We start from the raw sequence: 12835 nt of genomic DNA, 5'->3' as shown, positions 1-12835 counted from the left end.
CCTGAACCCTCAAGGTCCCAGCCCCACCAAGGTCGTCTCAGCAAATGGTCATGGACATTAGCAGGCCTGTCTCAACCTCAGCTGTGGATCCTGGGGATGTACATAGACATAGTGGCAGGGTCAGAAAGATTATGAAACCACAGGCACTTATTGGGCATGGGTGAACATAGACACTAGTGTAGATAGGTAACCACTGTGTTTTGAATGTTGAGCAATACATTTCACTTTGTTCGTCCACAGAGCCTCCAAACTGTCTGTTCATGCCCCAAGCATGGGGGAACCATTGCGCCCACCCAGCACCTTATCGCTGTGGAGTGTGAGAATGGCAGTGCTACTTCCCTCCCACCCTCTTGCCAGCCCCCATTAAGGAAGGTCACTCCCTCAGCTGCAATGCAGACAGGAACCCAGGCAGGACGACTTTGGAAGTGTTGCCCACATACCAGCCTTCACAACCTGTTTAAAGCAAGGAGTGTCCCGACATGAAGGGAAGGCAAGGCCTGCAAGTGACCCCCTCCTAACCCCTCTTCACAGAATGACGACTCTGGGACTCCCAACCCAGCCCCGAGTTGAGCTTATCCGTGTCCCTCTAGTCCTCTCCTGTGCCCCCCTTGAGCAATGCTGGCTGTGGCTGCCTGAAATTGCCCTAGGAGGTGAAGACACCAGGTTCATGATTATGTAGAGCTGTTGCAAATGGTGCCAGCGTGACGTCACGCCGCACCCACCTGAATATCTGGTAAGGGGCGGAGTACGGGAATGAGCCCCGGTGAGATCAGAACTCAGAAACTCGTCAGCATGATTCAGGCTCTCCAGATTTTGAGCATGTGTTGCCATTCCCACAGACAGAGAGCGTGGCCTCAGAACAGACCTCAGACCCCCCGTGTTTATTGCTGCTGATCTTTGTTTTCTTCCCCAGAAACCACCATCTGAAACAGGGGCTTTCCCCAATGACAAAGCTGGAAATCTGGGCCAAGGATCACTGTTTGAAGTTCTGTAAAACTAATAAAACACCCTTTATTATGTCCTAAAAACAGGGAATCCTTGAACCACTGATGTATAAGAAGTCAAGCTTACTAATGAAACACATGAGCATTTTATTTGAGCTGGATGTTTTCCCATTGGAAAGTGTTAAAATATTTAAATAAAGGCCTCACCTTTCAGATAAAAAAGTACCAGGAAAGGCAACAAATAATACCTTATTGCTGTGGATATAAGACCGTAAGACGTAGGAACAGAAGTAGGCCATTCTGCCCATCAAGTCTTCTCCAGCTTTCAATGAGATCACGATTGATCTGATACGATAATCCTCAACTCCAGTTTCCCATTTTATCCCTATAACCCTTCATTCCCTTACTGATTAAAAATCTCAGCCTTGAACATACTTAGCGACCCAGCCTCTACAGTTCCATGCAGTAAAGAATTCCATAGATTCACTACCCTAAGAGAAGGAATTCCTCAACTCCATCTTCAATGGGTGATCCCTTATTCTGAGATTATGCCCTCTGGTTCTAGACTCTCCACAGAGGTGGTTGGCAGGGGGGGGGGGGGGGGGGGGGGGGGAGAGAAGGGGGGAACAATCTCTCAGCATCTACCCTGTCAAGCCCCCTGAGAATCCTATATGTTGCAATAAGGTCACCTCTCATTCTTCTAAACTCCAATGAGTCCAGGTCCAATCTACTTAACCTCACCCAGTAAGAAAATCCCTCCATACCCTGAACCCTAGTTAAGCTTTCTGGACTATCTCCAATGCTAATAGTATGTCTTTCCTTAGATAAGGGGACAGAAACCGTTCACTAGGTGTGGTCTAACGAGTGCCTTGTATAACTTTAGTACGACATCCCTGTTTTTATACTCCATTCCCTTTGAAATTAAGGCTAACATTCTATTTGCTTTCCCTATTATCTGAACTTGCAAGCTAGCTTTATTTGATTTATACACAAAGACCCCAAAATCCCTCAGTTCTGCAGTCTTTCTCCATTCCAATATTCAGCTCCTTTATTCTTCATAGAAAAGTGCATCCGTTATACATGATCTATAATTTAAAATGCATTCTCAAGAGGAAGTGTTAGGTTTTTTAGGGAACACTAAAACTGACAAAGCCCCAGGGCCTGATGGCATCTATCCTCGACTGCTCAGGGAGACGAGAGATGAAATTGCTGGGCCTCTGACGGAAATCTTTGTCACTTCTTTGGACACGGGTGAGGTCCCTGAGGATTGGAGGATAGCGAATGTGGTCCCGTTGTTTAAGAAGGGTAGCAGGGATAACCCAGGAAATTATAGGCCGGTGAGCTTGACGTCCGTGGTAGGGAAGTTGTTGGAGAGGATTCTTAGAGACAGGATGTATGTGCATTTAGAACAGAACAATCTCATTAGTGACAGACAGCATGGTTTTGTAAGAGGGAGGTCGTGCCTTACAAATTTGGTGGAGTTTTTTGAGGAAGTGACAAAAACGGTTGATGAAGGAAGGGCCGTGGATGTCGTCTATATGGATTTCAGTAAGGCATTTGACAAAGTCCCACATGGCAGGTTGGTTAAGAAGGTTAAGGCTCATGGGATACAAGGAGAAGTGGCTAGATGGGTGGAGAACTGGCTTGGCCATAGGAGACAGAGGGTAGTGGTCGAAGGGTCTTTTTCCGGCTGGAGGTCTGTGACCAGTGGTGTTCCGCAGGGCTCTGTACTGGGGCCTCTGCTATTTGTGATATATATAAATGATTTGGAAGAAGGTGTAACTGGTGTAATCAGCAAGTTTGCGGATGACACGAAGATGGCTGGACTTGCGGATTTGTCGGGCAATACAGCAGGATATAGATAGGCTGGAAAATTGGGCGGAGAGGTGGCAGATGGAGTTTAATCCGGATAACTGCGAAGTGATGCATTTTGGAAGAAATAATGTAGGGAGGAGTTATACAATAAATGGCAGAGTCATCAGGAGTATAGAAACACAGAGGGACCTAGGTGTGCAAGTCCACAAATCCTTGAAGGTGGCAACACAGGTGGAGAAGGTGGTGAAGAAGGCATATGGTATGCTTGCCTTTATAGGACGGGGTATAGAGTATAAAAGCTGGAGTCTGATGATGCAGCTGTATAGAACGCTGGTTAGGCCACATTTGGAGTACTGCGTCCAGTTCTGGTCGCCGCACTACCAGAAGGACGTGGAGGCATTAGAGAGAGTGCAGAGAAGGTTTACCAGGATGTTGCCTGGTATGGAGGGTCTTAGCTATGAGGAGAGATTAGGTAAACTGGGGTTGTTCTCCCTGGAAAGACGGAGAATGAGGGGAGATCTAATAGAGGTGTACAAGATTATGAAGGGGATAGATAGGGTGAACAGTGGGAAGCTTTTTCCCAGGTCGGAGGTGACGATCACGAGGGGTCACGGGCTCAAGGTGAGAGGGGCGAAGTATAACTCAGATATCAGAGGGATGTTTTTTTACACAGAGGGTGGTGGGGGCCTGGAATGCGCTGCCAAGTAGGGTGGTGGAGGCAGGCACGCTGACATCGTTTAAGACTTACCTGGATAGTCACATGAGCAGCCTGGGAATGGAGGAATACAAACAATTGGTCGAGTTGGACCAAGGAGCGGCACAGGCTTGGAGGGCCGAAGGGCCTGTTTCCTGTGCTGTACTGTTCTTTGTTCTTGTTCTCCTCAAAATCTGCTAACTTAGGTATCGAGCATGAGAGCAATTTTCAAAATGAATGCCATGAATATGTTCTGCAAACTGTATCTGTGGTACTAACATTTTCACCAATTTTAAAAAAAATCTATATTTATGCAATGGTTGCGCACCAACCATTTGAGTAGTTGCACTGGTGTTTGCTGTGAAGAAAGTCAAGATGATTGCACCATTCAAGAGATTTTTGTACTGAATCCCGATATTGGCACACAGCCAGATTAGACACGATGGGCAAAATTTGCTGCAATCATTCTTGTATCTTTCTATTTGCTAATCCCAAACGCAAATTCCCATCTTTCGTCTGGTATTTTATTTAGTTGCCTCATGAACCCATCTATGTTCCCTGGAACGTACATCTGTTATTGTGTGAATTAGTTCTGACTGAATTCCATCTTTATTCCTTATTTTGTCAACATTAAACGGAGTTTGATACTTAAGTAACAGCTGAGGTGAAATACAAGTTCAACTGATTTAATTTTAGTATGCCAGAAAATAAAAACTTGTAATAAACAATTATAAATCACACATTTTTACAACTTTTTTACAAGGCCAGAGCTGAACCTTCATTCTAATCAGCCAAATGAGATGTATCCCTTCCATCTTGTCAGTCCTTGCAAGTCTGTACTTCTGAGGTTTGAGCACAGCTGTTAATAACAGACTGCTGCAAAATTTAAATGGATCATTCAATGTACCAAAGTATCACATGCTCCACCAGAAAACAAAGACTGCATCTAGTGCTGAAATCGAGTTTGAAAACACCTTTGCATGAAGTAAAACTTAAGGAAAAATATTTTCGTTAAAATGCATGAAAAAGGACAAAGCCCTAAAAGTGGCTAAGAATGTTATTTCCAAGAACAGGTTGAGAGTTCCCAGCCTGGTCTGATAGAATTGCTTGCTTTAACTAGACTAGATTCATAAATTCCTAAGTGGAGGTTAAAAAGAACATGAAGAAAGTAAGGGATATTTCAGGTCCGATGGCTACCAGTCTAAAAATGTTTTATTTTCATCATTTCGATCTGTTTTCCATTGAAAAGCAACAGATACAGCAGCTGCAGGTGTACATTGCCCCAATTCACAACTATTTGTAGAAAATCCTAATCCAAAACGCATGTATTGCGAACATTTTTACAATTTGTTACAAATGATGCATGGCAGAAAGCTTTAACATTGGTGATAGGTAGAACTCAAGAGGTGGGGAGGGGAAATTAAAGATCAGAAAATAGAGCAACAAAGTACTCTGATTAAATAAATAAATATACTTATGTTCAGCAGTGAACCCACGTTGCGCCAAAAAAATGGATTGTTTATTAACTGAAGTTAGTATCGACATATCCCTGAATACTCAATAAAAGCAAATTACTGCGGATGCTGGAATCTGAAACCAAAAGAGAAGGGGGTGTGTTCCCTGTGCCTGAATGGATATGTCGAAGACTCCAGGATATTGAGCCTCACACCTTATTAGAATGAAGCCCAACAAGGAGTGAATGAAGACCAACTGCTGGCAGCACCGTGAGCCACAGGTAGGTTGCCTCAGGGTGGATTGCTAGGCTCTGGTGGGATACAGGGGGTGGAATTTAAATGCTCCATCTGAGAGCAGACTGGCAGGTGGAATGAAACCTCATCTGGACTCGAAACATCAGCTGTTTTCCCTCCTTACAGATGCTGCCGGACCTGCTGAGATTTTCCAGCATTTTCTCTTTTGGTCCCTGAAAACTAAAGTTGCTTACAACCATTTATTCACAAATCAGAGAAGGAAGTTAGGAATTTCAAAAATCTAAATGTTTCTAACCCTCCCCGCCCTTTGTGCTGTAATGACATAATTGTCAGTCTGAGCAAGCGCACAATGAAAAGACAACATTTGTTTTGGAATAAATTCACAAAAATGCTTCATATCTGTAAAAATTAAAGAGATTTAACATTGTGATGTACTGGAGACATGGATTTTGGTGAGTGTTAAACCAACAAAAATAAATCTTGATGCTCCACAGTAAAAAATCAAAGTATGATTTACCTAACGCACTTCCATTCTGAAACTATTTTGTAACATTAGCAACAACTGTGGCCAGAAATTAGTGCCAAAAATAGGTGCCTCCTCTTGAATGGGGTGTGTTTCCTGTGCCTGAATGGATATGTCGAAGACTCCAGGATATTGAGCCTCACACCTCATTAGAATGAAGCCCAACAAGGAGTGAATGAAGACCAACTGCTGGCAGCACAGTGAGCCACAGGTAGGTTGCCTCAGGGTGGATTGCTAGGCCCAGGTGGGATACAGGGGGTGGAATTTAAATGCTCCATCTGAGAGCAGACTGGCAGGTGGAGTGAGACCTATAAAGAGGCAGGAAGGCTTAGGTTGGAGAGCTTCTCATCTTCCTGACTTCCCTCAAATAAGTCTTGGGTGGGAAGGGTCAAGAACAGCCTTTTACACCGAGGTCAACTGAGGTCTTCAAGTGGCTACGTGGCGGGTACTGGTTGGCATGGGGTTCCTTCCTTCTTGGGCACCCTGTGCCGAATAAAAGGATTTTCTGACAGCAAGGGAAAGACTCGTGGGAAAGACAAACGCCCCCCCTCCTCCTCCCCCGAGCCTTTACATCAATCCTCTCCCACCTTGTTAGGGCCTCCCTAACAGGCCCTGCTAACCCATCCCACTTACTGGGTCTCCAGTAATGATCCTCATCCTTGGACCTACTGCAGTACTGGCAGTGGCCACCACCCTTGATGGTGCTGCCAGTACTGGAGAACTCCTGGCCTCTGATTGAGTGTCAGGTCTCTGAAGCAGGATATCTGCCCCGCAGGTGAAATTCCTGCAAGAAATTCCCCCCACAGGACTCAGGAACCCCGATATCAGCCAGTGGAGTGTCATTGGTTTAATCCCGACAGGGGTACTGGAAGTTGCCACAATGTGGTTATAATTAGCTCTCCTGCAGCGGATAGCTCACTGCCATGAGCATTAGATTAAATCACGCCCAGGGTATCGATAACCTTGGGGATGGCTGCAGCAGCAGCAAACCATAGGATCAAGGGTCGTGGGGGCTGCACATTTTGTGGCTGAGAGATCAATGGTCAACAGCCCTGGGCACGGTGGTCAAACCAATTGATGGAGACATCAAACATTCATGAAGCTTCTTATCTGCCAATGAAAAGGGCCAAATCCTGCTTTAGCCAAGGGAACTACCTCTCACTGTCCTTCCGATAGGATGAGTTGGATACTTCCTGCTGATCATTAGGCCCAATTTCTACACCACAGTGAATCTGAAAAAACAGCATTAATACGTAGTAACTTTATAATCACTTTCTAAATAATTATGGCGAACATGAATTGAATTATTAAAACACGAGGCACTATTGGAGAAAACTAAACAAAAATACAAATGACAATGAAGCAAGCATCTTTCTGGCATCAGCAACAGTTTTGTTTGCAGTTACTCATAGTCTTAAAACACCACGTTATCTATTAATTCCTCAACTTTTTGTCGTCTTCGTCGGATCTTCTTCTGCAGCTGGAGTTTGTTGGTGAAAAAGATCTCCTTCCAACCAACCTCCAAAGCCAATGTTTTCATGTCTGGGGTTATGGTGTCACAGTGTCGTGAAACAATATATTCCCAGAGTTTATCAGAGTTACACACCTACAGAGAAAACAAAGCAGGATCAGCACTCAGCTGCTTACTACTTAAACATGTCTTCATTCAAATCCTACCTGTTACGTAATGATATTTCATTCCTGAATATTGGAACACTAAAGAGTCACTTAAAACTGTAAAAGAAAAAGTTACTCATAATATTCTTTGTGATCCCCTCGCCCCTCCTCCTCCATCAAATATCTCCTCCACAAACACATTTCTGCCCTTATCAACATGAACAAATGTAGTTTGTGAGACTGATGAGGGAATTGGAATTTGTCAGCTTCCCTCTTAGCAGTAAAATCATGCGACACCGAAGCTTGGGGCAGCTGCTGCAAAGGCTCGCTGGAGAAAGGTGAAGGCTCTCCTAGAATCCTACAGTGCTGAAGGAGGCCATTTGGCCCATCGAGTCTGCACCAACCACAATCCCACCCAAGCTCTATCCCCATAACGCCACGCATTTACCCTAGCTAGTCCCCCGAACACTAAGAGGCAATTTAGCATGGCTGATCCACCTAACCTGCACATCTTTGGACTGTGGGAGGAAACCGGAGCACCCGGAGGAAACCCACGCAGACACGGGGAGAACGTGTAGACTCCACACAGCTGGGGATCGAACCCGGGTCCCTGACGCTGTGAGGCAGCAGTGCTAATCACTGTGCCACCATGCCGCCTCCTCCGACTATAGTATATCCTGGGGCTGGAACCTGTGTTAAACCTCTCAAGCTGTATCCACCACAGGATGTTTGACATGAAACAGGTTTGACATAGTACATTGTAATGTACATTGTACATGATAAATATTGCCTGTAATGCAAGTTTAGTGAGGCACCTCATGTACATTATCGAAAGAAGCTGATCTTTATGTAATGTCAAATTTGAATTGTTATGTAATGTACATGTATGAATTTCATGAAGAAAGTAAACCTGAAGAAAGAACATGGATATCAAACATCTAATTTGTAATAAGGCAGTCTGATTTTAACTGTTCCATATACTCAGAAAAATCCAGATACATATTGTATACTCACTAGGTTTGCTGTTAATATTATAACTACAAAGTTAATGAAAATAGTGAACAATGTGAGGTACTTGACACAAGCTTGGCTGTAATCTGAAGTATGTAGTCCCTGATTTTGCCAGTACAGCCACTGCAGCAGTCTGATCGCACAGTGCAATCCAAATCATTCTGTCTTCAATATTCTGAGACACATTTCAACAGCACCCTCTATTGGTTAAACCAATACTCTACACTTTTTTTTCAAAATGAGCAGAACTTGCTCAATACAGGCTTGATATTTGAACTTGATTCAAATTTATTTTTCTCAAATTCATTGTTTTTTTCATTCATTCATGGTATGTGAGCATCACAGGCTAGGCCAGCATTTATTGCCCATCCCTAATTGATCTTGATAAGTTGGTAGTGAGCTGGCTTCTTGAACCTCTGCAGTCCATTTGGTGCAGGTACATCCACAGTGCTATTAGATAAGAAGTTCAAGGATTTTGACCCAGCAACACTGGAGGAAAGGTTATATATTTCCAAGTTAGGATGGTGTGTGGCTTGGAGGGGAACCTCCGGGTGATGCTGTCTCCATGTCTTTGTTGCCCTTCCCTTTCTAGATGATAGCAGTTGTGAGTTTGGAAGGTGCTGTCAAAGGAGTCTCGGGGAATTCTTTAGTGCACCTTGTAGATGGTACACACGCTGCCACTATGTGTTGGTGATGGAGGGAATTAATGTTTGTGGATGGTGTGCCAATTAAGCGGGCTGCTTTGTTCAGGGTGTTGAGCTTCTTGAGTGTTGTTGGAGCTGCACTCATCCAGGCAAGTGGACAGTATTCCATCACACTCCTGATTTGTGCTGTTATACAGCTTTAATTTAACCACCTTTCAAGCATTCCAGTTTAATAAGACAAACAAGGACAGTAATTGAATTATTCCTTTATTTAACACTTCTAGTACCAACTCAAACATAAACAGTAGCAACTCATTAACTCTTTACTGAACATTAACTCTAACTGAACATCAACTTTAACGATTTAACTGAAAATTGATACGACCGAGTTTAGGAAAACGTTGGCCAAGAAATATCCTCGATGTAGAATCTACCTTCTTCTCTCTGAAGTATCCTTCAGGGTACAAGCTTTGTTGCGATGGTTGTTCTCTTGGAGTTATTGCTGCCAAACAAAGAACTCACATGTCTTTTATCCACAATTCTCCACTTGCTTCTGCAAGGTTCTCTGTCATCCAGCCAATTGTGTAACCAGAAACTGAACACATGGCTCGAACATCCAGTGAAATTACTTTTGAAGAAACCATTACACTTAGTTCAAACTGCATACTCCATGCATAGCAGTCATATAAATCGGAGCCACGCTGTCTCAGTTAATGTAAACAACTTCCATGATCTGACCAACACAAGAAGCTTCAGATCACAGCTCTCAGGCCAGAACCTCTTTATGACCTGCATCTGGTTTTAATCTATAAGTTGACCAAAATTCCCAGCATTCTTCACTCTTTAGCCAGAATAGCCATTTTAAAGCCACTATTGCCATTATTGTTGTTAAATCATTGTTGTAGCTGTTCTTTCTCCATCCACAGTGCCTTGTAGATGGTAGACAGCCTTTGGAGTGTCTGGAGGTGAATGACTCGCTGCAGAATTCCTAGTTCTGACTCTTGTAGCCACAGCATTTATATGGCTAGTCCAGTTCAGTTTCTTGTCAAATGGTAACTCCCAAGATGTTGATAGTGGGGAATTCAGCAATGGTAATGCCATTGAATGTCAAGCGGTGATGGTTAGATTCTGTCTTGGTTGGATTCATACCTAGCACAACGGTATACTGATTGTTGTGGTTGTTGGAGGTTAACCATCTCTGTTCCAGGACATCACTGCAAGACTTCCTCAGGGTTGTGCCGTAGGCCCCACCATCTTCAGCTACTTCATCAATGACCTTCCTTCCATCATAAGGTCACAAGTGGGGATGGGATGTTCACTGATGATTGCATAATGTCAGCACCATGCACGACTCCTCAGAAACTGAAGCAGCCCCATGTCCAAATTCAGCAAGACCTGGACACAATTCAGGCTTGGGCTGATACATGGCTAATAGAATTATCGACACACAAGTGCCAGACAATGATCATCTCCAACAAGACAGAATCTAACCATCATCCCCAACATTCAATGGCATTACTATTGCTAAATCCCCCACATCAACATCCTGGGGGTTACTGTAACTACTAGAGCAGGTCAAAGGCTAGGAATCCTGCAGCGAGTAACTCGCCTCCTGATTTGCCAAAGCCCGTCTACAAAACACAAGTCAGGAGTGTGATGGAATACTCGTGCCTGGATGAGTCCAGCTCCAACAACACGCGACAAGCTTGACACCATCCAAGCCAAAGCAGCCCGCGTGATTGGTACCCCTTCCACAAACATTCAATCCCTCCACCACTGACAAACAGTGGCAGCTGTGATGATCATGGACAAGCTGCACTGCAGGTACTCAGCACAATGTTATTAACATTCTTGATTTGACTGACAGGTTGGATCAATTACACACCAGGCAGGAGGTTTCACTTCCTCTTTTCTAACCACAATGTTTATAAACATACCTTATGTAATCCTAACTATTAGATGTGAATGGATATAGATAATTTCTGAGCAAATGTACATCTTTGATTGGTATATACTAATTACTTGTAATTGAATCTGAAAGTATAACTGTCTGTGTAATGTTTCATTCAAGGCTCTCTGGTGCATTACCAGCTGGAGTACCAGATCCCTTGCTATAGTATGAAATAAAGGCAGTTTTAAAAACTCTGAAAATCTCTGTCTTGTCACTTAAAGGGGACGAAGTCTCAAAGTAGCTGTATAGCTATTTTTGTCCTCACAACACTGGGGAAAGTGCGGGTTGTACCATTGGGGCGATCTACATCTGGACTATGCTGGGACCAATGTTCTGGCGAGCTGCATAACCAGGGAAGTAGAGAGAACTTTAAAATAAATAGTAAGGGAAAGGGATTAAATTTGGGAAGATGTGTTAAATCAAAGAGCAGAGCCAAGGTAAGAAAGGAAGGTACTAATGTGGGAAAGGATAAACAGGCTGTGTCAGGAAAGGACAGAGAGTATAAGAGCAAATCAGCAAATAATGCTAGAGCTTGCAACAGTAATAAAAGTACAAAACTAAAGGCTCTGTATCTGAATGCACATAGCATTCGATTCAAAACAAAGCAGATGAACTGACAGCGCTAATAGAAATAACTAAGTACAATCTGATAGCAATTACAGAGACATGGCTACAGGATGACATAGATTGGGACCTGAATATTGAAAGGTTTAGGAAGCTAGGAAAAGGTTGAGGGGTGGCTCTCTTAATTAAAATTGGTATTAGCACTAGAGAGAGGGATGATGTAAGTTCAGGGAACCAGGGTATAGAAGTGGCTTGGGTAGAGATGAAACATTATGAAGGCACAAAGTCATTTGTGGGAGTGATGTACAGGCCTCCTCACAGTCATCATATGATAGGACAGGGTATAAAGGAGGAAATAAAAGGGAGTTTGTCAGAAAGGTATGGCGATAATCATGGGGATAATAATCTACACATAGACTTGAAAAATCAGATGGGCAAAGATAGCCAAGACGAGAAATTCATAAAATGTTTTTGAGATAGTTTCCACCAACTTATCTATTTCTTGAAGTCCATTATCCTCAGTTCACAATGTTACCTAGTTTTGTATCATCTGCAAATTTTGAAACTGTACCCTGTACACCAAAGTCTAGATCATTAATATTAATCAGGAAAAATAATGGTTAGCGTACAAACCCCTACTGTACACCTCCTTCCAGTCTGAAAAAAAACACTCAGCACTACTCTGTTTCCTGCCACTCTGCCAACTTTGTATCCAAGCTGTCACTTCCCTTTTTATTCTATACATGCCTATTATTTGGTACTCAAACAATATGAACAAACGCATGCTCGCTTTTCTTAATTAATCTAGACTTGTAGAAGTGGCCGTTAACTTTGTCCCAGATTATTGTTTCTAGAAGCTTTCCCGCCCATGAGGTCTGTGGTTGCTGGTTCTAGCCTTACACTTTTTTGAACAAGGGTGCAACAATTGCAAATCTTCAGTCTTCTAGAACAATCTCCATATCCAAGAAGGATTGGAAGATTATGGTCAGTACTGCTGTAATTTCCACCCCTACTTCATTCAGCATTCTAAGATGCATCTCATCTGGTCCCCTAATTTATCAGCTTTAAGGATAGCCAGCCTGTTGAACCCTCCTCTTTATCAATTGTTAATTCATACAGTATCTCAACTACCTCTTCCACTACTATGACATTGGCAGTATCTTCTTCCTGGGTAAAGACAAATGCAAAGTACATATTTAGTACATCAGCTATTCTCGCTGTCTCCATGCTTTGGTCCCTAATTAACCCCACCCTTCCTCTTACAATCTTTTTACTTTTATATGCCCATGAAGGTCTTTTCAATCCTTTTATGCTAGCGTCCAGTTTATTGTTAAGGTCCTTCTTTGCCTATCTTATATTCGTT

At 43.2% G+C, this 12835-nt stretch overlaps 1 protein-coding gene across 1 annotated transcript in view; it reads right to left on the bottom strand.

The window, feature by feature from the left end:
• Positions 1 to 4648: 4648 nt before the first annotated feature.
• The window catches only part of LOC144487851 (F-box only protein 36-like), a 58786-nt gene continuing 50599 nt past the window's right edge, over positions 4649 to 12835 (bottom strand). The window contains exon 4 of the mRNA XM_078205921.1: positions 4649 to 7291. Coding sequence (XP_078062047.1) covers positions 7100 to 7291 — 192 coding nt within the window. The 3' untranslated portion in view covers positions 4649 to 7099. The remainder of the gene's footprint in view (positions 7292 to 12835) is intronic.

The sequence above is a fragment of the Mustelus asterias genome, chromosome 3 (assembly GCF_964213995.1).
Source record: "Mustelus asterias chromosome 3, sMusAst1.hap1.1, whole genome shotgun sequence".
NCBI classification, from domain to species: Eukaryota; Metazoa; Chordata; class Chondrichthyes; order Carcharhiniformes; family Triakidae; genus Mustelus; species Mustelus asterias.
This window is presented reverse-complemented; position numbering and strand designations above follow the sequence as displayed.